Consider the following 27,604-nt stretch of genomic DNA (forward strand, 5'->3'; position numbering starts at 1 on the left):
CATAATTTAAAACTATACTTAGTTTCCATCATCTGTCTCCATCTTATCCCTACAGAACAACCTGAACAGGTTCTAGTGTTTATCCTAACTTCAAAACTTCTCTAGGGTACACAAAATATCCTAGCATTGACTCTGATCTTATGTCTCCGTTTAATAACTTGGCTGCTAATTCATACGACTGATTCCTCTGTTTTCATTGACCCTGAGGTCCTTGGTTACTAAGGAGTTGATCCAGGCATGGAAACATCCCTTGTTTGGGCCGTTTCTCTTCCCCAACTGATGTGCCACTTTCGCACCCATGTGGATAGAGATTATTTTATTTGTTGATACACATTCTTAATGCCTGCCAGCTGTCAGCCTGGATTTCTGAGTATCTCTGGAGCCTAGGTTCCCTGAGCTTGGATGTGTCTGCTTTTTGGATCACCTCTTACACTTGGTGTTAGATCCTTTGACACCTGCTGCATTCATGAACTATTTTGGGGATATGGAACTCCAAGTACCAGATTGGATTTCCTCCCAGCTCTGTTGTCTGAAACCTGTCCCAGTCTAGTGGATGAGTGTAATAGATAGCCCAGCTACGGGTGATGAAAATTTACAGCTCTCAGTACTTGCTAAGCTTTCAGACTTCCTTCCTAACCTGTGTCAGACTGATCAAATTAAATGCTCTTGAGATCCGGGCCTTCAAAATAGAAACCATTTATTGGGACACAGCTGTCTCTCTTAATCTTCCCTCACTCCTTAGACCTAATGTACTTCTTGGAAATATAACCCTCTGTCTTAGAGATAACTGGGGCATCATGAGTCCTTTAAGTGTACACCCAGGACGGCATGCTTCCAAGCTACTTGCCTTGAGAAATACACCATCTGTCAGCAACCCTTTGCCTTAGGTCTCCTGAATAGCCCTGCATTTGAACAGTGTGGTCTTTCTGCTCTCTGAAGATTTCTCTCTGGCTCTACCTAGGTTGGCTTCTTGCTTCTTCTAAGACCCCTCTGTTTATTGCCCTTTTAGAGACTCCTGTAGCTAGTGCCTGATTTAGACTCATTAGCAACTGGATCACACCCAACCTGAAGCCCCACTATCCTCAAGGCTACTAACTCTGATCCCAGAGCTCCACTGCTTTTTGTTTCCATTCCTCAGGCCAGCATATGAAAAGAGAGGGCTAACAGATATATAGTGCAGCAGCAGAGATGAGTCTGCTGCCCAAACAATACCTATTGCCTAAATCTGTGACAAAGGAAAAATCAACAATAAACAAACACATAGTCCCTGCCTGCCTTCAAGTAGCAGAGCTGTCAGATAGGTTGCATACAAGCAAAGATAATGGGTGAAGCAGGAGCTAGGCAGAGTCAGAGTGGAGGAAAATTTATCCCATGGAGGCTTCCTGTCAAATGTCTTTTCAGGAATTCTCAGGGGGAGTCAGACCCTTGGGGATAGGAGGTGATGCCACTTCCTCCAAGTGGACTAAGTAGTTTTCTAGGGACCAGATGGCAGTCATCTCAGCGTTATGGGATTTTGCATCTTTTGTGTAGGGCAGTGGCCAAGGATTCCAAATGATAAGCAGAGATGAGATGGTAGGCTCTCAGCTCTGGTCTTCTGCTTGTATTCCATTTACTGAAGTACTGCAGTTTTTTTTCCAGTGCACCCAAGAATTTGGTACAACATGAACTATGTATTCCTAAATATCTTTTATTAGTGTGAAGGGTAGGAGTTGAATTTGGCTGTTAGATTTGAGAGTTTTAGAATTTGAAAGCATTTAGGAGCTGCAGTTGTAGGTCACCAATATGATAAGCTTAATGCTGCGAAGATGAGAAGGGTGCCATGCAGCTTTGTGAAAGGTTGTAAGGAGAGAAATCACCAGGATGTTATTGAGATTAGTAATATGCTGGTACGGTTGTCCCTGGGTACCACTGCTGACATATCATTTGAAGGTCACTTTGGCTTCCCTGAGAAAGTTATCAGTTATCCTTTGTGGCTTAGAATTCCTCAGCATATAGTGCAACTACAAACACTGACAAAGAGAATTAAGTCTAAGAATACCTTGGTTAGAAAATGTAGTTCATATACATGATAGATATTCTGAGATAAGGGTGGATGACATTTAAATAAACAATTTAGAAGGAGGAAGTGACCAATTAGTTATCATGGTAGTAAGAAGAGTGGAGCTGAAGATACAGCCTTAGGGTCTGGCTGGTTATTTCTGTCTGGCTAGCAGTCTGGGGTGGTATTCTGGTACAGGTCCATTTTGACCTGGAAGGTAAAGAAGGAGTTCTGTCAAAGGCAGGATATGGATAAGACGTCATTATAATTTATTTTACAAACAGATTTTTTTGGGGAAAGGAAAGAGGCACTAATAACAGGCAAAAACCATGAGTATACCAGGATTGTACATGATTGTACCAGGCAAAAACAGGATATAAAGTGACCCCCAATATAAATATTTGGGGCTGGGGTTGGGGGGCGGGGTGGTCTTCAGATTAGAACAATTTTGTTGATGGCTTTATGGAAGTAAAAAGATCACCAATATGAATATCCCAGTGGCTCCCGGCATAGGTGGAAGTGAGCCACTTGTTATTGGAACAGCCATGATGTTGGTGTTATATCACTGTGAGGGAGGGAGCTTAGTGAGGAAATCCATCATTAAGGTGGCCCAGGGAAACTGAATGCTTGGCAGGGGACATAGAAAGTCTTCAGCTTCTCCCAGCAGGTGTTTGTTCTTGCGTATATTTGTACATCTTTACATCCCATTACTTTCACTTTTTGACCTACAGGTATCAGAAGTCACGAGTCAAGGAAAGTAGAACCCAAGTTGGCCAAAGTGAATAAGTGAATAGAGGGCAGGATTCGTGACAATCTTCTATGACTTGTAGGTAATTTGAGAGAGACCTCTCTGAGGGTAGGTGGAGGATTTGCTTGGTCTCTTCATATATTATTGCCATTTCAGGAGGAGGGACAGGAGGTGGAATACAGGCTGGATCAGAGGACGGAACATTGTGGTGTCACAAAACCCTGTCCCCAGGGGAGGTGGTGAATCAGATCGTTAAAAACAAGGAGAGGAAGCATTTGCCGTGTCCTGGCAGGAGGGACTGGTATACAGCTTCCGGACGGTAGCTAAGAATCAATTATTTCTGCAGAAAGAGCTATCTGTTTGCAAAATGGCATTGTCCAGTCATGTTTTCATGAGGGGATGCTGGAGTAGAAAGTTGCATTGACCTTTTCAGAAGAGACCAGGCAGAAATGCAGGCACTTCAGAGGATGCTGGTGCGGAGAGGTAATGATGATCTAGAATTGAATAGGATAATGTACATTTCAGCAGACATCAACTGAGGACTTTAGATCCTTTTGCAACTTAGCTAAATTCTTAGAATTACATGAAGAGTAAAGTGAACAAGAAATGTTCATGATGGACTTCCCTGGTGGCACAAGAATCCGCCTGCTAATGCAGGGCCCTTGGGTTCGATCCCTGGGCTGGGAAGACCCCACATGCTACGGAGCAACTAAGCCCATGACCCACAACTACTGCGCCCAAGTGCTGCAACTACTGAAGTCCATGCACCCAGAGCTTGTGCTCTGCAACAAGAGAAGCGACTGCAATGAGAAGCCTGCACACCGCAATGAAGAGTAGCCCCACTCGCTGCAACTAGAGAAAGGCCTCGTGCAGCAACAAGAGACCCAAGGCAGCCAAGAAAAACATAACAAGAAAATAAAATCTAAAAAAAGAATACAACTTAAAAAAAAGTTCATGATAATTAAGAAGCTCTAAAAAATTCAGATTAATATTAAAGTTGGCAGGGCACAAGGTCTGACACTAAAGCCCAAGTAGTACCTTGTAAAATGTTGACTTCTCTTTCCCATAAAAGAATGACATTTCCTCAAGCCATACCCAGAAGGTGGTTGTGGTATTCTGTGAGATTTTATTTTATTGTACATCTTATTTTCATCAAGGAGTTTATACAGGAATTTCAGACCATGCAAAAAACAGAGCAAGAACTACAGGTCATTAAGGTGTAAAACAGGAGCTCTGTAGGAATCTTGTTACACCCATTACACCCTGCCTTTTGGCATGATGTTTCAAGATAAACAAGATCTTTGTAAGAATCTTATTACAGCAACCGATAAGGATAGCAACCTGTACTATCAAATGTGAGATAAGGACAGGCTTTAAAAAAGAAGACTTTTAAAATCAATTCAGAGATAAGAGAAAAAATGAAAAGTCAGAGGTTAGGCCCTTACAAATTTGGGATCTAGAAGGGACATCTTAAAAATAAATTGCATGAGCACGATGATGTGAAGCTCAGTGTGAGTACTTAGTCCAAAAAGGAAACAAAACAAAAAACAAAAAACCAAGATATAAAAGTAAATAAATTGCACCTATACCAAGAAATTTGATATCCACTATTTATAAAGATAACCCATTGCATTTTAAGACACTGCTAATTATTTTCCCCTGTATAATTGAATTCAAATCTACTCCCTTCCCTCTGCAAGAACAGAAGTCCAAGACATTTCTTGCATGACAGTATTTCAACTTCAGTATATTATAGCCCTGTGAATCTTCCCTTCTCCAGCTGAAAAAGGTGAAAATTTACATATGACATTTTCTTATCCCCTCACCTCTGGTCATATCTCACTGGTTAATGCAGGTGTGGACTGACTAGCTTAGAGTAGAGTAGGGCCACCACCTCTTGTTCTGCGCATCATGTAGCCCAAGGTTGCATTTTTATATTTTGGTAGCCACATCCTTCAGAGGAAGAAGACAGTGCTAACCATGAAGTGATGTAGGCCAGTAAACCAACAAACAGAAGACAGTGGGTTGCTTTGAAGCTCATGAGAACTGATTATGAGGACTCCTAGTCTTTCCTCCAGAAGGTTGGCTGATTTCACAGGTTTCATGGTGGGGAAGAGGAGCAAATCTGTCTCAGGACAGGGAATCAAAAACAAATAAGGGTCAAAACTCGTGTGGGGCTGGACTAGACATCTCTAGCACAGTTTAATGGCTTAAAATCCCACAAAGAACAGAGACTTCTTAAAGCCTAGAAAGCATTCATGGTATCTTAAAAGTTTTGTGATTTTTCAGCCCAGATTTTTACTACAGTGTTTAATACTTCTGGGGCCAGAAGTTGGCATGCAATATTCATACTTCACATGCATGAGTATTACCTACTTTTAAAGATTTAATCACAAAAGAATATTTCTGTCGAATTTCATGAGTTAACTAATGAATAATGATGTTCCTATCGCATGTTAAATTAATGTTTCATTTGAAAAGCAAAGCAGCTAAGCAACAAGGAATGATAGACCCAGGAACAACTTGTTCTATGATCTGTTTTCTCTTATAAGGTTATGACAATATTCAAAGGACTTCCCTTGCTCTTTAGATAACTAATCCAGGGTAAGTCATCTAATATCTTTTTTTTTTTAACATAGTAAACATATATGCTGTTGGCTCACATGAAGAGGAAGTCTATTTCACCTTTGCAAAAGACATTTTTGAAAAGTTGTATATAAATTTTTTTTGTAAATTATTTTTCCATTTAATTATGCTAAATGCTTTTAAAATTCTTGATTACATTTGTGCTTCTGTGAATTAGAAATGTCTGTAACATGTTTTGCATGAAACTTTGCTCTTCTATTTTATAATTAACTCTACACCAACCATCTAAAATCAGCAGGGCATTGATATTTTAAAAACTCGCTTATGAAGTAATTAAATTTAGACATGATTATTTGTTTTTGAATTTCAAACAATTATGCATTATGTTTTCTTAAAAGACAGTATATCTGTATTTTACATATTGGAAGTTAGGTTAGTAATTTAGCTATGACTGTGATGTTTTAAATCAGAAGAATTATTATGTATGAGTATGAAATATAATAGCACTCAAATTTATTTTGCTAACTCAAGATGTCTTTAATTTGGAGTGGCACTTCTCAGTTATCATCTGTACTATTTACTAATACTTACAGTCATGATTTTAGCAGTCATCGAGCATTTAATGAACACCTACTATAAATGAAAACATTATTGGGATAAACCATAATGGAAAAGAATATTGAAAAAAGAATGTATGTATGTGCATAACTGAGACACTTTGCTGTATAGCAGAGATTGGCACAACATTGTAAATCGATACTTAAATTAAAAAAATTACTAGGTATCATGTTATGAAAATGGTTAAGATGAGTTTTTATCCTTCAAGAGACTCATTACTAAAGAGTAAGGTAAGTAAGTGTATAAGTTATAAACAATACAACAGACTGTGATGTAACATACATGCTAGTAAAACAAAGTCACAAATGAGATACTTCATCTTTTAAATTAAAAAAACATTTTTAAGCCAGGACATGGAAGCAACCTAAATGCCCATCAACAGATGAATGGATAAAGAAGATGTGGCACATATATACAATGGAATATTACTCAGCCATAAAAAGGAATGAAATGGAGCTATATGTAATGAGGTGGATAGACCTAGAGTCTGTCATACAGAGTGAAGTAAGCCAGAAAGAGAAAAACAAATACTGTATGCTAACTCATATATATGGAATCTAAAAAAAAAATGGTACTGATGAACCCAGTGACAGGGCAAGAGTAAGAATGCAGATGCAGAGAATGGACTGGAGGACATGGGGTTGGGGGGGCGGGGGGCGAAGGGGAAGCTGGGACGAAGTGAGAGAGTAGCATAGACATATTTACACTACCAACTGTAAAATAGATAGCTAGTGGGAAGTTGCTGTATAACAAAGGGAGATCAACTCGATGACGGGTGATGCCTTAGAGGGCCAGGACAGGGAGGGTGGAAGGGAGTCGTGGGAGGGAGGGGATATGGGGATATATGTATAAATACAGCTGAATCACTTTGGTGTACCTCAAAAGCTGGTACAGGTGTGTAAAGCAATTATATTCCAATAAAGAGCTTAAAAAACAAAACAAAACATTTTTATGTTTTTAAATGGCTGATGAAATTATAATTTTCATATTTTCCCACTTTCTAAATGTTTTACATTGGTTTATTAAGTATTACTAAATAATGTATGTAAGGCAACCACCAAAAATGGTAGTCTTCTCTATTATCTTTTCCTGTATCTTCCAATATTCAACATAATGTGTGAATATTGATTTATCATTAAAAAAACCAAAATACCCAAACTGAGCACTGTGACAAAGAGGGACTTATGACATCTCTCTCTTTCTCACAAGTGAACTGCCAGCTGGGGCCATCACTCAGGCAGGAAACAGGAATTCAGCAAGTGGGCCAAAGGGAGACTCAAGTTTTCAAACAGGAAGCGACATGGAATCTGCTCCTGGCTGTCAGAGGTTGCTGGTGTAAAGCTCCAGAGCTGCTGGGGAAAGATGATGCCTGCCTTTGTAGTCAAAAGGTCATTAGGTGGATTACACTGGGTAGCTAGCTTTGTGTAGCATGCCTGGTTCCATGGAAAGGTAGAACCAGATTGAACCAGCTAAGTTTAGTCAGAACTATGACATTTAGTGCCCCACGTGATCAAGAACAAATCATTCATTCATGCTGGGCCATAATTCTTTCATGCCCTTGTGAAGCCAAGTGTCTTGGCTCCATTAGACTATGTAAACAAATGAAAGTAACATTTCCATGAAATAGCAAAATTACTTTGGAGGAGATGCTACCACCAGCCACTAATTTGATTGCTAGAAATTAGCCCACAAAACACATCCTGGGGACATGTGTGGATTTCCTAGGCATAATGTTGGGTGCACTTAGACACAGCTTGTGTACTCTGACTTGTCACCCTGCTACCTCGGCTTCACTCTACACCACTGGCTGTCCCCTCTCCACACCCTCTTCTGTAGGGGGCGGGGGCAGGGGACATGTGTGTCCCCTGCTACACCATCTCAAGCATGGGACAGGCTTTCTATTAATTCCCCTCACCACTGCACAGATTGGGCTTATAACATTTATCAAGACTTTACTGAAGATTCCTGGTATTAAAAAAAATGATTACAGGAAACAATTTAGGTGATACTAATAAACTAGTTAGAGAGTTCTCTTCATGAAGCAGACAGTCTCCATTTGGAGACCTGAAGAATGGGGTGGAGGCAGGAAGCTTTTACAGGATCAAGAATGAAGACCAGGGAAAGGAAAAACAGAAAATGTCTGACTGGCTGGGCTCACAGAGTCCATCCTGCTTGGGGTGAGAAGGAAAGGAAATAAGTCCAGCGTTGGTTTAGCGTTTGGGGATTGGCTGACTGGATATACTGTGTTTCTGGTCTAGTGGACAGTGTACCGGGACATGAAAGTTCTCTAAGCTTTGGTTTGCTGAGGTGGCACCATGGGCCCATGTGGCTCCACTGTGGGCCTAAAATCTAGTTCAATTCTAGCAAAAGAGGTAAAAATAGAACTCCTCTTTCCTTCTTTTCTTCCTTCCTTCCTTTCCTCCTCCCCCCTTCCTCCTCCCTCTTTCTCTCTCTTCCTTCCTTCTTTCCTCTCCTCCCCTCCTTTCTTCTTCTCCTCCCCCCATTCTCCTCCTTCCCCCTCCCTCATTCTCCTCCCTCTCCTCCCCCTCCTCCTCCTCCTTCGTGTCTCTCTTTCCCTCTCTTTCTTTATCCTTCCCTTCCCTTCCCTTCCTTTTTTCCCTCCCTTCCTTCTTTCCTTTGAATTATTGAATAAATACTGGCACCTGCTATGCGCCAGGTGTGCATAAGTAAAAACAGATGTGATTCCTACTCAGGGATCCTACAGTCTAGCAGAGGAGAGAATCAGACATTAACCAAATAATTACTCAAACAGATATCATTTTAAGCTGATGAATGCTTTGAAGAAAAAGTAGAGAGTCCTAGATAAGAAGGAGGTTACTTAGTTTGAGGAGCTAGTACAAGAGTTCTCAAGGAAATAAGCATAGAGCAGGATGCTGAAGGATACGTGGACATTCAGAGGTGGAGGGGGATGGAGAGAGAAAGAACATTTATTCCTGAAGGAACAGCTTGTGGGAAGGCTCTGAAACAGGGAGGGTCTGGCCCTATTTTGAGCAACTGAAAGGAAGACTAGTCTAAGAAAGAGAATGATATCAGAGCAGAGGAGAAAGTTAGGAAGATCATGGGTAGAACCATAATAAGCCACTGAAGGGTTCTAAACAGGGGAGTGACATGATCAGATGTGAATTACCCAAGTAGAAATGCCAGCCCTCTGGGGATAGAGTGCACATATTTCAAATAGCAGGCAAAAAAGACAAAGAGGCGAAGTAGCTGTGCTAGGAAAAAAAATATGGACTTTGTAAACTGAATATTTTATTTTTTTCAAATATTAAAAAAGAATAAGCAACATCCACACAAAACTTGTACACAAGTGTTCAAAGCAGCATTATTCAAATAGGCAAAAAGTGGAAACAATCCGAACGCCTATTAACTAAGTTGATAAATAAAATGTGCTATATCCATACAATGGAAGCGTTATTGTGCAATAAAAAGAAACAAGTACTGATACATGCTACAACATGGATAACCCTCGAAAACATTAAGTGAATGACGTGAGACACAAATGACCACATATTTAATAATTTTGTTAACATGAAATGTCCAGAATAGGCAAATTTATAGACACATAAAATAGATTAGTCATTGCTTAGGGCTGGGGACAAGGTAGAGGGCTGACTGCTAATGGGTATGGGGTTTCTTTTAGGGGGGACAAAATTGTTCTAAAATTAGATTTTGGTGATGATTGCACAACTCTGAGACTCTACCAAAACCCACTGAAATGTACATTGTAATTAGGTGAACTGTATGGTATGTGGATTATCTCTCAATAAAGCTGTTAAAAAAGAAGATAAAAATGAATCTAGGAACTAGGGACACCTGTAGGAATGGATTTCAATCCTAATTTCTTCTCACTTTATATTCGTTGGACTCGAAATAATTGTAGCTGACGAGAGAGACCATGGTGACTGTCTTGCTAGAGTGAGTTGGGAGGATTTATGGCTGTATTAATATAGGTTAGAATGGTAGAGTTGAGCCCATTGTTCATCTAAATTAGCAGTACCGAGCAGCTGTTTCAGTTAATCATTATAAGGACTGCAAACAGCACTCAAAAGAGTACTCAGTTCCTCCAGCATTTTAAAAGAATGGTCTTAATGTGTTAAAATAATACCTTTTCTCATTTAGCACTTTTCCTTTCAAAAAGTAATCCTGTAATGTTTCTTGAAGTCTTATTTTCATTAAAATCAAGGTGTTAGTTTAACTTTAAAATATTGCCCCAGATCTTTTAAACATTTCTAGTTCTTAAATCTTGAATAGGAACATGTGAATCATTATTTATTAAATACTATTAATACACAGGCTCAAAATAGCTACAGAGAAAAGAAATATGAGGTTGAGCAGGTGGCAATGCTTCCGTTTTCACACTCTGAGAAGGCCAAGGATTCTTAGGGAAGCATTCCTGGTATCTGTATTAATCAGTTTCATAGTTCCTCATTTGGGGTGTGCGTGTGTGTGTGTGTGTGTGTGTGTGTGTGTGTGTGTGTGTGTGTGTGTGTGTGTGTGTGTCTATGAGCCTGCACTTCCAATTTCAATGAACTTGTGCTTCTGGCTCTGTTAGGTGTTTATAAAAATTCATTTCATTTCCCTTTCCAGCTTCCGTCTTGATGGTGTGTGCATGCCAAAGTGTAATTCAGGCTTAACCACTTTGCGTGTAGGCTAGTTCAACTGCCTTGTTTTATGTATGAGGAAGCTGAGATTCAAAGATGATAAGGTACCTTGATTTCGTTGAGTCATCAGTTAATGAGTTCTTCCAGTTGAAACTCAGGTCTCCTGATTTCTGTTTCTGTTAGTGAAACATGTTCATTTTCCAGCTTTCAACCTCTATCTTTTCAAATCTTATACTTAGGAATAAACATCTGCATGGAACATTATTTTCTGTTGGTTTTCCTTAGAACTGACTTTTGGTCAGAAGAGGTGGTTATCTGTGTGTTGTAAATGGAGGGGAAAAAAATCAAGGGTGACTTTCCTTTTGGGTCATTCATTTTCCCAAGTAACAGAATTTCCCATTTATTTCTCCAATTGTAATTAAACAGCAGTAACTGAAGAACATCTAGATGTTTTTAACAAAAGATGGCAAACGGAACCAGGACTCTGACCTAAGGGATTTTAGAATAAGAATGTCAAGGTCATTGGAAATTAAAATTTTCAGTATTCTCTCTTTCATAAGTTACAAATCTCTAATCTGTCTGGTTCCTCTGTGGCCTCCTGAAGTTCCATTTTCTGCAGCGAAGAGCTTTAAAAAAATTAAACCCACAGGTGTCTCTCCCCTATTTAAAACTCTCCAGTGCTTTCCATTGCACTCAACAAGCTCCCTAATTCCTTTATTGGCTTACAAAGCCCTACAGGATGTAACTCGTGCTTGCTTACTTCTCCAAGCGTATTTCCAAGCTTATTTCCTCTTACTTTCTCATACCTTCCCCCTCAAACCCAATTTAGGGCCTTTGAATTAGCTGTTTCCTTTGCCTGGAATGCTCTTCCCTCTGATATGCCTGTTACGCAAATCACTTTTAAATGTCTCCCCCTCAAAAGGGTCACCCCATCACAATCGTCATCACATCTTTCACTGTATTTCCTCTGCACAGAGCTTAACACCAAAAGACATTTTTCTTCGCCCTCCACCCCAACCCCCCCAAGCTCTCTAGAAGCAAGGTTTATCTTTGAGGCAGCTCAATCGAGAGCCTGGAGTAGTGCCTAACATATGTAGGAGCTCAATAAAAATTTGTTAAATGAAGAAATGAACATACGAATATACCCTTTCTTCCCTGCCCCTCTCTCCCAACCAGGGTAGAATTCATAATGAGGATACACTTAAAAACGTCTTTCTCATCTATCAGGTATTTCCACCCTTGAGGAACAGATGTCTTCGAGGAGACTGCAAATTCACTGGATTAGCCCTTCTGATTCTACCCTGATTCTACATACTAGCTTTCCATCTAGGGCTTGGTTTCTCCGTGACCAATGCTTTAACTTCCCGATTCCGATGTCGCGTATCGACGGAAGGGTGAGCACTAGGGCCCGGAGATCCGTTGATGCTAACTGTTGAGGTTAGGATAGGCCCGTTGGCCAGGGGCGCTGTGAGTGGTCCTCCCTAGAGATGCTGGGGAGGAGGGGCGGGGCTATCTCAAAGGATGAGCCTTTCTTGGGCCGTCAGGTCTGGTGGGGCTGCCGCTATGCGAAGGGCCCCGGGAATGAGAAGAAAGCAAACCTAGCCTGAGGCGAAGAAGGAGCCCAGCTGACCCCAGGCGGTAAAACCAAGGGGACGAAGGAAAGGTGGCAGCGCCTTAAACCAAAAGCGCACAAAGCAAGCGAAGACTTGGATAGTTTGTCAGAGCAAAGGGTTAAACGGTTTCCAAGGTAACGGACCAGGAAGCGCGCAAGACGTCAGTCGCAGGTTCGTAGGTCAGCCTCGAGTTTAAAGCGCCCCGGGCCGGGCGGATTCTGACCAATGGAAGGGCCGCCGGGCGTGGTCACGTGATGCGCGGGGCCCGTCCCGCTAGCTGCCCCGGAGCACGTGGGAAGGTTTTTCCTGTTCCTTCTTTCCTTTTTAAAAAGCCCACCCACTTTTGCGCGGGCTCGGTCGCGGAGTTCCTCTCGCGAGAGGCGAGTCACTCTCTCGCGAGAGCGAGTGGGAGGTGTGAGGACTAGGAGGGGTCGCGGGCTGGAGTGGCGGCGGCGGAAGCCGGGGGTGGGCAGGTCGGGGGCGGGCCGCGGGGCGGGGAGGGGGGAGGGCTGGGGGCCGCCGCGGGAGGGGCTCCCGCCTGCTGGGCAGCTCGTGCGGCTGGTCGTTGCGGGCGGGTGACATGCCCGTGAGCTGCGGAGGCTGCGGCCCCCAGGTGAGCCGGGCGCGGATCCGCCCGCGGCGTGAATCCGCCCGCGGCGTGAGCGGCGCCGTCGGCGGGGGCGACGGCGGGGCGTGGGGCCGCGGTGGATGCAGCGGCCGGGCTCGGGCGCCGCAGCCCCTGCTCGGACTTCGGGGCTGCCCCGAGCTGTGCCTTCTTACGGCGGCGGGAGGAGGGCGGGAGGAGCGGGGCGGAGGGAGGAAGCCCAAGGCCGTGGGGGAGGGGTGTCCTCGGGCTGGAGATGGGTCTTCCTGGGGCCCGAGTGTGGCGGCCGTGCAGCCGCCCCCTTGGATAACAAGCTTAGTTTGCCTCCCCGGGGGGGTCCTCAGAGCCGGGTCCCCTCCGTGCGTGCTGGTGGGTGTGCTTAGTGTGTGTTCGCGGTGCGCGCACAGGAGCATATGCAGGAGGAGGAGGTCGTTGCGCTTTGTACCCGAACAGCATCCTTCACTGTCAGAACCCTTGAGCCCCGGAACCAGGCGGAACCCAGATCCTGTGATAGAGGAGGAAAGCGTCAGGCAGCTCCTCGGGGTGTTGATATTTGTATTTGCTGTCGATCTTCTCCAGCGCTGTTAGATGGCGTAAATACTGGCCATCCGTATTCCGAATGGGTTGGGTATACTTACTGTTTTATTCTAGGCACTTAAACTGCTTTATTTTAAAAAAATGTGGATGTGACCAAAGTATTAAAAACGTTGGTAAAACGACAATGGCAGTAGAACCTAAACCACAGTGGTATGACGTGGTAACAGTCCTTCTGCTTTCCCTCCTTTAAGACCTTATTAAACTGGAGGTGATTTAGCTTAAGATGCTAAGGAAATTTCACGGTGAGAAACACTGCTGAGATACATATCTAAAGGCCTTAGTGCAGATCGTAGTTAAGAATTCTGATTCTCTTTTCAGCTTTGTAATTATTCAGTGCATTACAAAGCTCATAAGCTTTCGCTAGCTTCTTTCCACCTTGTTAGGGATGTTTTATTGATTGATACTGATTTTGATATGTCTGGCAGTAGAAAATGGAGAGTACTCAGAAAATTGAGGGTACTCAGCAGTGCAAAGATGATTTTAATGTCTTATTATTGTCCTATTTATGATTTCAGAGCAAAGGGTAGCACAGTCCCCAGCACAGTGTCAGTTAAAGTAGTGCCATTTAATGAATCTTTTTAAGTCACATTTTTCAAGTAGTACCCTGGTTATGCATACTTTTTTTATGGTCCTTCTGGCAGAACTGACCCAAAGGTTGACAGTGAATTTCACTCTCAGTTGTAGCTGTGGGTAACAGCAGTTTATAAGAGATCAGAGAATGTAAGGCAGTCAGAACAAATGGATTCCCAAGCTGAATTGGTAACTAGTGATGAATGTCTGTACCCACATAGCTGCACTGTAAATAAGGGCCTAGTGGTTTACCTCCAGGCTAATGATATTTCCCAGTTGTTGAGGGTATGGGACTTGCTGAAGACCCTGAACCACAGAAATTCTCTGGCTTCTGAACTCCAGGGATAAGTCTAGAAGCTGAAGAAGCTTTTCTAGGCTGGAAAAAGGACAGTACATTTAAGTTGTTTTTCTTTTTTTAATTAAAAAAAATTCCAGGAATTTAGTGTCTGGAAAAGTAAATCAAACCAATCAGATGATACATTTTAGGTTATTCTTAGGGAAATGTCTAGTTATAAATAGGCAGTGGAGCTGTCTATACTTGGAGAAAACAAGTAAAACAAGAAAAACTTCAGCAGTGTCTTTTTGAGAATGGGCAAAAGCGCTGTATAAGATTTAAGAAGTTCTCTGCCATTTCATCTTGGCAAACTGATTTTCAGGGATAGGAAAACGGAATTTTTTACAGGTCTTTATCACCTTTTGGCAAGAGTTTCAAGCTTAGGATGTAGATATTTGTTTCATCTTGCCTTTGAAAAGTAATCGAAGTCACTTTGGGTAAGATAATTATTTAGGTAAGCTGAAGTGTTCTTTTTCTGTTAGGTAGCCTGCATTTTGGTAGTAAAATCAACCATTGGGACAGATCAGGAAAAGAGCTAAGCTGGCCAGGGCTTGAGTTAAGGGCATGTAAACTGGTAAAGTAGGGAAAGGAAACAAAAATACTTCATCAGTTTAAAAACAAACCAGACAGATCCAAGTGTCTTCATTCTGCCACCCATCCTTTGTGTATACAAGTTTATTTTGTTATAAAATATTTACTGGCATAAAGGCACTTGAAACATGTAGGTTAGAAACTGGACAGGAGAAATGGAGAAAAGTTAACATTTTTGGATTAATCTGAGAATGTTTCATGAGGAAAAAAGTAAGATAAATGGCATAGAGGCTTGGGACAGATTGGACGTTACTTGAGTGAAAATGAGGTACAGTGTAAAGAGTTTATATTTGGGAGTCCAGCAGCTCTGTTCACGGATATTACTGAACCTCTTTTTCTTCATCACTGACAGGAGAGTTAAAAACCTCAAAGTTACTGTGAAGCACCTATTAACTACTTACCCAGTGTTGTTTTTTTGACCTCTTCTAATGTCTTGAGGATTATTTGGCTGCAAAGAACAGAAACCATTTGAATTAACTTACTTAAAGAGGGCGTTTGTCATATAGTTGCAGGACTGCCTCTGAAGTCCAGCTCAGTGTCCTGGGAACCAGAACATCTTCGGGCAGTTACTCTGCCAGTTTTTCTCTGGAAACACATGACATGGTGTTGTGTCTCTGTTACTCTGTAATGTCTGTTCCAGTTTCTGGTTACAGTTTCTTTCAGGTTGACTCTCTTTAAAGCTCTTGGTTTCTGCTTCTGCGTATCTTTGGTTTGTGTGAAACTTTGGTTTGCTGTGGTGCCAACACAAGACATTTTGATTTTGCAGCATGGTTCTTGTTTTCGACAGACATCTCCGTGTCTTAATTCTGAGTTGGTCAGGTACCTACTTATAGTCAAGTTGGCTGAGGGTGGGGGAAGATGGGAATGAAAAAACAGATGAGGGAGGAGATGTAGGTGTGTCTCATAGTTTGTACTTTTTCAGACTGGGTACGCAGGTTCTCTAGTAAAGGGAGTGTGAACAGGGAGGAAAAGGTGGGTACCTCTGGTGTACTTTAACATCCTGCAGTTTTGAGTTTTTCCCCTAGTACTGTGCTGAACTTGCTCTCAGCAGTGATCTCCTTCAGGACAGATACTCTTAGGTGTGAGGGCAAATTATGTAAATGTTTTGTACCTCAGTTTTTTTTGATGTAAAATGGGTATAATAACAGCAACTTCTGTTGTGAAAAACATGAATTCAGTTCAACAGCAATTAAGCAGTGCCTGCCTGGCACAGTGTAAGGATGTGGTGTGACTGTGACAGAGGGCACACTGTGTGGTGGGCACTGCGTGTGGACTCCTGCAGCATTTGGAGAAGGAAGGATATCATTCCTGCCCTCAGGAGTTTACAAGTCTAGTGCTGACCACTCCGTACTTAAAACTGTTTCTTGACTTCTATGACACCTGAATTCTCCTAAATCTCTACCTTACCTGCTTTGACTGCCACTTATTTGTGATTCTTCGTTTACCTGCCCGGGAACGCTTTATCCTGGTTGTCCTCTGAGATTCTCTCTTGATCCTCTTTTTTCCCAGTCTCTAGGATCAGCTTTCAAGCTCTGTATATGCAGATGATTCCTAGAGTAACATCTCTAGCTCTGACCACCCGGAGTAAATGTATTTTTTAGGTGCCCTTTGGATGTTATCTTGACATAAAATAATGCTCTCTTCCAGTTATCCTGTAATTGACAGAGGCTTCACTTTTCTTCTAGCTCCCCAAGCTTGAAACCTAAAAATTATCTTTCACACTCTTTCTTGTTTTACGCCTCCTGTATTCTGTCAGTTAATAAGTTCTGCACAGGCTTTTAGAATACCTCCTATATGCCGTGCACTGGACCAGCTGCAGAGCAGATCCGTTCACGCATTCCTGGTGCTGGCAGCTTAGGGTAGAGCCTTATTACTAATTGCAAGAGCTGCTTAAATGCCTTTTCAGCAATGTACTCTTAGAGTCGTGGCGTCACAGATGTTACTGATAAAGAGAAATGTGTTCCTGAGTTAAAATTCTGAACATATTTTTTGTTAAAAATAGTCTTGTCGGTGGGGGGCTATGCATAAGGTTAAGAACATGACTCCACCTTCTAGGAAGCATATTCACAGTGAAAGCACTGCCTCAATATTTTAGGGTTTTTTTTTTTTTTTTTTTAAAGTTGTGTTTATTGTTGGTATACAGGAAGCTATAGAGAAGCAAATATCTTAATAGATAATCAGGTTACATTCACATCTTTTGGTTACATTCACATCTTTTTTTACCAGATTGATTGTTGTTTTGAAAGACAAAGTAGTAACTGATAGCTGTGGTACTTTTAGATTTTAGAAGTCAAACAGCAGGCCTGTACCCAAGGAAGAAGCTAACATTTCAGTTCCTTCTATATGAGGTACTGTTCTTACATGTGTGATTTAATTGCATTCTCATAGCCATCCTGTGAAGACGAGCCTCAGCTTCCTTATGTGCAAGAAAGGGCTTCACACCCCTCTTGGCTCACTAGCTATTATTTTGCTTTGTTTCTGATGGTTGCCCTGGGGTTTGCAAGGTCACTTATCCATATCCCTTCTCGTACAGTGTAGGGACTGTAGTTTTTCAACTCCAGCACACCACATGCGGTGTTATTTTGCCATACATTTTACTTCTAACCCCCATAATGCATTGTTATTTTCAGTTGAAAGTTATTTTTTAAGGAATTAAAAAAGGAGAATTTTTTTTTATTACCCTCATATTGACCCTCTGAAGTATTATCCTTAGTTTTGATCCAAATTTCACATCTGGTATTGTTTTTCTTTTGCCTGTGGATTTTTTTCTTTTTTTTCTTTTAACAGTGATCCTAGTGATGATTGGTTGGCGATGAATTCTCACAGCTTCTTTTAGAAATACATTTCTTTTGCCCTAATTTTTGAAAGATATTTGGGTATGAATATCTGGGTTGACACTCTTTTTAGATGTTGCTCCACTGTCTTATTTTATGGTTTTCTGTAGTTTCTGATTTGTCTGTCTTTGTTCCTCTTTGTGTGATGTGTACTTTTCTCTGTTTGCTTCTAAGATTTTTCTCTTTATCACTGGTTTTCAGAAATCTGGTTGAGATATGTATTGGTGTGGTCCTCCTCATGTTTATTTTCCTCAGGGGTTGCTAATCTTCCTTGCATCTGTCAGTTTAAGGTTTTTATCAACTTTGGTAAATTCTGAGCCATTTTGTCTTCATATATTGCCCCCTCTCCCCCACTTTTTGGGATTCCAGTTATTCACTTTTTTTTTTTTTAAGAACTTTTATTGAGATACAGTTAACAGACAATAATAAACAGCATATATTTAGAGTGTACAGTTTGGTATCCCAATGTCCCAATTCATCCCCCTCCAACCCTCCCCCCTTTCCCCACTTGGTGTCCATGTGTTTCTTCTCTACATCTGTGTCTCTATTTCTGCCTTGCATTTCCTCTTTCATAGTTGTGAGCATTTGCCTTATGAATTGAGGTGCTCCTATATTGGGTGCATATATATTTATAATTGTTATCTCTTCTTGGATGGATCCCTTGATCTTTATGTAATGTCCTTTCTTGTCTCTTGTAACAGTTTTTATTTTAAAGTCTATTTTATCTGATATGACTATTGCTACTCCAGCTTTCTTTTGACTTTCATTTGCATGGAATATCTTTTTCCATCCCCTCACTTTCAGTCTGTATGTGTCCCTAGGTCTGAAGTGGGTCTCTTGTAGACAGCATGTATATGGGTCTTGTTTTTGTATCCGTTCAGCCAGTCTGTGTCTTTTGGTTGGGGCATTTAGTCCATTTATATTCAAGGTAATTGTCGACATGTATGTTCCTATTACCATTTTCTTAATTGTTTTGTTTTTGTTTTTGTAGGTCCTTTTCTTCTCTTCTGTTTCCCACTTAGAGAAGTTCCTTTAGCATTTGTTGTAGGGCTGGTTTGGTGGTGCTGAATTCTCTTAGCTTGTCTGTAAAGCTTTTGATTTCTCCATTGAATCTGAATGAGATCCTTGCTGGGTGGAGTATTCTTGGTTATAGGTTCTTCCCTTTCATCACTTGAGATATATTGTGCCACTCCCTTCTGGCTTGTAGAGTTTCTGCTGAGAAATCAACTGTTACCCTTATGGGAGTTCCCTTGTATGTTATTTGTCGTTTTTCCCTTGTTGCTTTTAATACCTTTTCTCTGTCTTTAATTTTTGTCAGTTTGACTACTATATGTCTTGGCGTGTTTCTCCTTGGGCTTATCCTGCCTGGGACTCTCTGCACTTCCTGGACTTGGGTAGCTATTTCCTTTCCCATGTTAGGGAAGTTTTCAACTAGAATCTCTTCCAGTGTTTTCTCGGGTCCTTTCTCTCTCTCTTCTCCTTCTGGGACCCCTATAATGTGAATGTTGGTGCGTTTAACATTGTCCCAGAGGTCTCTTAGGCTGTCTTCAGTTCTTTTCATTCTTTTTTCCTTATCCTTTTCCGCATCAGTGATTTTCACCATTCTGTCTTCCAGCTCACTTATTTGTCCTTCTGCCTCAGTTAATCTGCTATTGGTTCCTTCTAGTGTATTTTTCATTTCAGTTATTGTGTTGCATATCTCTGTTTGTTTGCTCTTTAATTCTTCTAGGTCTTTGGTAAACTTTTCGATCTTTGCATCCAGTCTTTTTTCAAAGTCCTGGATCATCTTCACCATCATTATTCTGAATTCTTTTTCTGTAAGGGTGCCTATGCCCGCTTCATTTAGTTGTTTTTCTGGGTTTTTATCCTGTCCCTTCATCTGGTACAAAGTCCTCTGCTTTTTCATTTTCTTCGTCTTTCTGTGGCTGTGGTTTTCAGTTCCGCAAGACGAAATACTGCTGATACTGCTTGATACTGCTGTCTGTCTTCTTGTGGAGGAAGCTATCTAGGAGGCTCCTCCAGTTACTCACTTTTTATAGCGAGCCATTGATGCCGCTTTGTTTAAGTTTCTCTGTGCAGCATTTTGGATAATTTCTGTTGTTACGTCTTTAAAGTCACTGCAGTTTTGCAGTATCTAATCTGCTGTCAGTTGCATCTTTTGTTTCCTTATCATGATCTTGTTTTCATCTCCCTTCTTGAGTGTATGAAACACATTTGTAGTACAGTTTTAACATCTTTTCTGTTCATTCCATTATCTCTGTCATTTCTGGATCTGTGTTTAGTGATTTTTCCTCCTGCTTATGGGTCATAGTTTTCTCCTCTGTTGTGTACCTGATAATTTTTGACCATGTGCCAGTCTTTGAGTTGTATGCTGTTGCTTGCTCGGTTTTGTTGTATTCCTTACGAGTGTTGGATTTAGTTGGGCTGTACAGCTAGGTTATTTGGAATCTGTTGGGTTGTTTTGAGGCTTACCTTTCAGCTTTGTTAGGGTGAGTCCAGAACAGCCTTCAGCATAGTGCTGACTTAGTCCCTCTACTAAGGCAGTTTCTTTCTGAGGAATCCATCTGTTGCCTGATACATTACACAGTTTTCCCACTCTGGTTGGTGGGAGTCAGACTATTCCGAACCCTGTCTGGCTCCAGGTATTGTTTGGCCTGCTGCTCTCTGAAAGTTATTTCCCCAACCTTAGCTACCCGGCACAGATCAGCAGTCGGTCAAGGACCCTAGGGAAGCCCACCTGCAGATCCCTAAAGCTCTCACTCTTTCTGAGCTCTCCCTCCAGTACTCTGCCCTACAAATTCTAACCACCTTGGCCTTTCCAAACTCTGACCTCTTTTTCTGCAGCTCGGTGAGACTGCCAGACTGCTTGGCTTTCCTCTCCTTGTTTTGTGACCTGGAAGTGTTTCTCTTCTCTCAGGGATCATAGTCTTGCATTGTCTCTTGTCTGATGTTTGAAAACTATAATGTTTCATATATTTTGTCCTGCTTTGTTTTATTTGTATTTAGCAGAATATTAATTTTTAACACTTGGACATTTGGGATTTGGCCAAATATGTGTTTGGAGCATTTATTATGAATATGTTTGCAAATGTTATAAAATTTGAAATTATTGCAAACTTTTAATTTTCACAAACAATTCATTAAGTGTAGAAGTGTCCATTTCAACATTTAAAGGTCTCCTTTGCTCTTTAAAAATAATTGCTTTTTATTTATTCAGTAGATGTTTGAATGCTTACTATGCTAGAATACAAATACAATAAAACACTTCTGTCCTCAAAACTCAAAGGGAGGGAAGTATGCAAATGATGGCATCGAGGGAATGAAGGACACACCACTTTGGGAGCACAGAGGAGGTGGCCACTGTTTGGGCAAGGAGGGATGCAGTAGATGAGCCAAGTGTTCTCCAGGAGGGAGGTCCTTGAACTGATGTTTGAAGAGTAAGTAGCAGTTCAGCTGATGGAAGAGAGGGTACATCTGAGGGAAGTTTAGGAGGATGACAGGTTAGGGTTTGGTTATTGACTAGATGTGATAGTGGTGATTGAGGGAAAGACTTACTGGCTTGATTGGTTTACTGGCTATTACTGATACAGAGAAAACAGGAGGAGTTTGTTTAGAGAGGAAAGTTTTATTCATTTTTTGAACATGCTAATTTTGGAGTAACTGGGATATTTACTTGGAAGTGTCTAATAAAAATTGGATATGAGGAACTGAAACTCAGGTGTAAGAACTGAACTGGGGATACATATTGGGGAGTTATTTGCATAGTTAAACCAGAGGTAGAAATAAAATATCCTTGGAAAACTAAATAAAATGAGTACCAAAGAGGAGGTTAGAAATATTAGTCATTGAGTAACAAGTTATGAAAGAATTTTGGGAAGGAGACTAATGCAATGGCTTGAGAGATAGACAATTGTTTCTCAATCAGAAGTCACATAGGGTACTTGTTAAAGGTAACAGATTTCTTGGTTCCACGTAGACTTCCTGAATTCGGATCTTGTTGGAGGGAGCTGTTAGGTATAAGCTGATCCATATGGGTACTGAAGTCTGAGAATTAGTGCAGTAGCAGGAGGGTCAGGATAGGACACTGTTGTTGATAGAGGGCTAGGATGGAATTTCAGAGTCCTTGGCTTGGTTAACTCATGGTATAAAAAGGTCAAGAAATAGATGATGCTGACTTGAACATTTCTTAGGCCAGAGGAGAGGAGGAAAGACTTTGGGAATATTTTTCTTGTTATAAAAGAATTTATGCACATCTAGAAACACACGTAATTGCATCTACCCAGATAAAACCAATGTTTATACCCATCTAGTGTATGTTCTCTTTTATATTTCAAATATTATATAAATGCACACATGCAGTCACACAGATTTTACACAAAATGAGATAATGTGAACAGGCTGGAACCTGCCTTATTTTATTTAATAATCTATCATCTTTCCATATTATAGGTATTTGACATTTTCTAACATTAAAAAAAAATCCTGGTTGTCACCGAGTGGCCACTGTCATGAGTTTAGTCTGTATCTATTGTAGTATTTCCTAGGCGTGTATAGACACACACACACACACGAGTGTCAGAGTTGTGTGTGTATAGTTTTTTAAAAAAAATCACAAGTAGAGAGCACACTATTTACATATTTCTGTAACTTGCTTTTTCCCTTAATATATTGTGGACATGCTGTCACGTCAGTATGTATTGCTCTCTTTCCAGCAGCGGGGTAACAGTCCTATGAATGTATTATTATTTATCTGCATTGGTGGGCTGCTAGATTATTTTCAGTTTTTCATCCAGTTTTGTTTTAGTGACTGTTCTTTCATGTATATCTTCGTGAATTTTGTGCAAGTGCATACGTAGGATACATTTTAAGAAGTGAAATTGCAGGATCAAAGGGTAGGTGTAATTTATTCAGAGTGTCCATGACTTGTTTTCTGTACTCTTTATAATTGTTTCTCTAGCTTTCACTTGTTTTCTTTTACACTCTGTGACATTTCTTAAAACTTTCTTGATTGTTCCAGTGTTTCAGCAGTATCTAAAAAAAGCAGTATCTGCTGTTTTGCTGCTTCTCAGGGGATTTCACTTATTTCATGGTATTGTTTTTGTATCCTGTGGCTTTCCTGAGCTCCAGCAGCTTACTTTTCAGTTGTTTGCCTTGTCCATCTGTACTTTCTTGTTTCTGATCTGCTTTTTGAAAAATTATCCAGGTTCACTTTAATTTATTTGACTCTAGCGAAACACTCTTAGTTATTCCCTATTTAAGACTCTTTTTTTAAAAAAAATATATTTATTTATCTTTATTTTATTGGCTGTGTTTGGGTCTTCGTTGCTGCAAGTGGGCTTTCTGTAGTGGCAGAAAGTGGGAACTAGTCTTTGTGGTGTGTGGGCTTCTCATTGCGGTGGCTTCTCGTTGCAGAGCACGGGCTCTAGGCATGCAGGCTTCAGTAGTTGTGGAGTGTGGGCTCAATAGTTGTGGCTCATGGGCTTAGTTGCTCCGTGGCATGTGGGATCTTCCCAGGCCAGGGCTCGAACCTGTGACCCCTGCGTTGGCAGGCGGATTCTTAACCATTGCGCTACCAGGGAAGCCCTAAGACTCTTGTTTATTCACCCAGAATGGGACACAAAACAAAAAAAGCATTAAGTGAAAAGTTTATTATCATAACATAAAGGTGTTCCAAGGGAAAATACTGTTATTTTTGCTCCTTTCATGAAATCTGTCTAAAACTACATTCTCTCTAATTGTAAAAGGTGGTATGGAAACCCTACTGTTATTCCTTCTTCCCCTGTCTGCCTTTGTATCTTCTCCAAAGGTGATTTTTGTTTTTTTGCTTTATCAGAAGTATGAGTCATATCTAATGCTGGGTTCACTTTTATGGACTGTTGCATGGATATTCTCTGATAGGTTTTTTTTCTTTGTAAGGTTAATATTTTACTTATGTTTTAAGTTAAACACGAAGCAATGGAGTAGGATTCAATAAGTGTATTTTTCTTCGAGTGAAGCAGAGTGTAAATGTGGAATTAAATTTAGTTTCTTTTTTATTAATGTAAATTCTGAGGTACTATTCTAAAAGTTAATGTGAGTTTTGAGTAACATCAGTATATTTGGAGTTTTTTCTCTTTCTTTTGTATATCTGTTACGTGTGTTTTGTTTGTTTGTTTGTTTTAATGATTCTTCATAGGTCCATACTGGATTCTTTAGTGCTCAGCTTTGAAAAGGGTGTTCTCTTTAGGTCAGCTATTCAGGAATATTGCAGGTAGTGAGCTGGGGTAGCTCGAGGTGTCAGATCCGGGATGTTGTATCAGAGCCCCCTGGCCTTCCCCTATCTCCTTGTGACTGTTTCTTCCCTTGGGGGCTTGGCCTGTCGCACCTCCACCTTCTGGTGAGGAAATGGGTCAGTTTCTTGCTTGGTGAAGCCTCCAGTGAGGCTGCAAAGGTAATTGCTGTCTGCCATATCTTTTGCCAACTCCACCCTCTCTGCAAGGTTAGGGGTCAGAGAAAGTAAAGATGCTCTGTGCGCTGGTCCTCTGTCCTTCCCAGTTGTGTGTGATAGCTGCCATTGCGTCATTGTGGGGATGCACTTTAGGTTATTCAGTCTCTCTCCTGTTTCTGGCATCTGGAGTGCTTCTTATTTCTCTCTATTACAGTGTGGTGAACAGCTTTTCAAGCCTATATACACTATAGAGAAGAGAGTAAGAGCCTGGGTGCTAGAGTTTGAAGATTTGGGTTTGCATCTCAGCCCTCTACTGCTTACTGTGTGGGCCTGGTGAATCGTTATCCCCTTCCTCTTGCCTCTGTTTTTCTCATTGTAGAACTGGAGTGCTGTTTTGGCCGTCCTAAGGATTAAATGAGATGTGTGAGGAAATCTCTTAGCACAGCACTCGGTACATTATAAGCTCTCCTTAGAACCCTCGCTGCTCTAGGAACATAGTTTCCTTTGATGAATTTCCAGAAGTAGAATGGTTGTGTCCTAGGGTAGGAGTATTGCCAGGTTTTGACATGCATTACAAAGTTGCCCTCCAGAGAGATGGTGCCAGTTTACTCAGGAGCTGAATTGGAGAGTTTCACTTTTCTGGCACCCTTGTGTTGGCCTCTATATTTTATATGTTTTCTGTGAAGTTTGAGGCAAGTCCACTTGCCTCTGAGGGTTTTTGGCAGCTGAAGAGAACTCTGTGGAAAAAAAAAAGAGTGATTTGGCTTGGGACAAAGAAAAGAATTATTTTCTTGCTTTGGTTACATAAACCTTTATATCTGCACCTTGTTTTGAGAATCTTGGTCCTCTTGATCGTTTTGGTCCGTCAGTAAATATTTTAATTTTTCTTTTACCTATATTTTATAGTTTTTCCAATGCCTCCTGTAGATTTTTCATTTGATTTTTACGATAAACTTGTCCAGTAAGTAGGGTAATATGCATTGAGGTAATATACATCATATACACCCAGGTAATATACATGGAGGAAACAGATCCAGGGATACTGCAGTTTACCTGGAGGAAACAAAGCTAATGAGAGGTACAGCAGGGACACAAATGCTACCTCTCTGCATCCTGGTGTATCTCTCTTTATCCTGTGCTGTTGGGACCTCTCTTGCCTTTCTGACAGTTCTGCTTCAATTCCAGCCATTCAAATTTTTATTGTTAAAGAAAGAGACCACTAGAATTTTTCTTAGTTCAAAATAGAATAGAAATTCTTTGTCTAAAAAGTAGTATTCTTTGTGAAAAATTAGAATCTAGAAATCTCTAAAGGGAGGTGCATGTGTGTGCTGCGTGCACACACACTTCAGTTTTATCTCTCTTGTGAAAGAATATATTAGAACTCTGCTAAAATTTGGTGGGTTTGTTTGTTTTCAGTTCTGCAGGGGACTAGGTTGAAGTTTGGTTTTGCGTATAAATCTCTTCATAGTATAAATTGATATTAACCAAATATCTTGAAAGCCTCAACTAGGTAATTTTTAAGACCAGTTTGATTGAAACTAATTAGCCATTTCTTAAACATCTTTATCGATTGAATTTTTTTAGTGTTTAGTGATTTAGAATTCAGTTCTCACTCTTACGCTTTACTGTAATAAAACATTTTCCTTGTAAGACTCTGACCCAAAATGGCTATATTTGCCTTGTTATCCTCTGTATCTATAGCATCTAGTGCAAGTAGATTTTGAATGAAGGGACAAGTTACCATAGTCAGATGTGGATATTGAGTGGTTAATGTCCAGGTTGATTTAAGCTCTAAAAGGTATATCATTAAAGCATTGATACGGTTGATTCACTTTGTGGTACAATGGAAACTGGCACAACGTTGTAAAGCAGTTATATTCCAATAAAGATCTGAAGGGAAAAAAAAAAAAGCATCAATAAAAAGCTAAGATTTAGTTGTAGAGTTTCCCAAGGAGAGGGTGTGTGTTTGTGTATTTGTGTATGTATAAACACATGTGTGTGCATGTGTTTTAAATACTACAGTATTAATCATTTAACTTGGATGTTTTTGACCTCTCATCGTTGGTATGCTATCAAGCTTCCTGTATAAGGGGTGGTTTGTTTTTATCTGATTTTATTTGATATGTACAGATTTCATATTCCCATTTGTATATTATTAAACCTTTCAGCCCAAGGAATAAGAATGTCTGGAGCATTTCACAGTTGCTGTAGGGATGGAGTGACTTTTAGGAGGCAAGAAAGCTGAGATTCTTTTCGTGAAATTCCCTGCTTTAGATTTTTAAAAGGCTTTTGAAATATTATTGCGGCTTTCAAGTATTTTCTTATTTGTAATAAAAAAAGGGCAAAAAGGGCAGTGAGATTGATTAAGTAAGGGTAAGCTACTTTACAATAATTTTCAACCTAACAATAGCATTTTTGTAATAATTTGGTATCTCATTAAAGTGCCAATATTCATGTTTTTCAAATATTCATGTTGGATTGCTTAATAAATTTTTATGTTTGAGAATTTTTATGTTTTAATTTTTTTAAGTGACTGAATTTAAAGATGTTCTTTTAGGACAAAATGCTTGCCTGAATCACTAAGATCAGTAAATTAGTTATTTTAATATTTTTTCTTAAGGTCTTTTATGGATTAACTCTTCACTGATTACATACAACAGCAATATAGTTATGGCGACCTTCCAGACTTTCAGAAACAGTCATATGAAAACTAGAGCATCTGTCAGAAAAGTAAGTTCACTATATTGGATTCCTTTTAGTGATAGTTTTAATAAAAATGATCATTTTTTTTGAAGTCTTGTTAAGCAACTATGTTATGGTATTCTTGATTTTAAAATGAATCTTATTATTGAAATTAATAACAGTAAAGTACTGCAAAGATTGGCATGAAAATATGTGATATGAATCATGAAGACAATGAACTTTATTTCCCAAAGATCACGTCTCCCTGTTTCTTCTCAGCAGACAGTTATCTATCTTCTTTTTAGCAATATAAGCATCAGGTGTGACTTCTTATATAGCTTTAGCTTTACCGCAAAATATTACCATTCATTCATTCACGTGGCAAATATAAATTTCCGTGCTGCTTATATGTTAGGTATTGGCTGGGTAATCAGTAGTGAGCAAATTAAATGTGAATCCTGATCCTTTCTGGACATTTTTGTCTTTGCTAAAAATGTGGGGGTGTTACTTAAAGGAAGAAAGGGAGAATGAATGAATAGTGGAGGATGATCAGCAGTCTTTGTAAACTCTTTTTGTAGCTTCATCTTCTGCATTATAGGACACTGTTGACAGGTCCTTACATGTTTGTTAAGATGGCCTTTGACTTCTTTCATTATAACTTTTTTCTTTTCTTCTCTCTTATGATAACTCTTGTCTGCTTTGCAGATATTCTTTCCAGCTTCTAATTGTTAGTGTTCTTA

The 27,604-nt window shown here is 40.3% G+C and overlaps 1 protein-coding gene across 7 annotated transcripts in view; it reads left to right on the forward strand.

Moving 5' to 3' along the window:
• The first annotated feature begins 12,727 nt into the window (after positions 1–12,727).
• The window catches only part of AKAP11 (A-kinase anchoring protein 11), a 45,175-nt gene continuing 30,298 nt past the window's right edge, over positions 12,728–27,604 (forward strand). For all 7 annotated transcript variants that reach the window (XM_057707265.1, XM_057707267.1, XM_057707268.1 and 4 more), the window contains exons 1-2: positions 12,728–12,838; positions 26,803–26,912. In XM_057707265.1, the coding sequence (XP_057563248.1) occupies positions 26,853–26,912 (60 nt within the window). In that variant the 5' untranslated portion in view covers positions 12,728–12,838; positions 26,803–26,852. The remainder of the gene's footprint in view (positions 12,839–26,802; positions 26,913–27,604) is intronic.

The sequence above is a fragment of the Hippopotamus amphibius genome, chromosome 14, assembly GCF_030028045.1.
Source record: "Hippopotamus amphibius kiboko isolate mHipAmp2 chromosome 14, mHipAmp2.hap2, whole genome shotgun sequence".
NCBI classification, from domain to species: Eukaryota; Metazoa; Chordata; class Mammalia; order Artiodactyla; family Hippopotamidae; genus Hippopotamus; species Hippopotamus amphibius.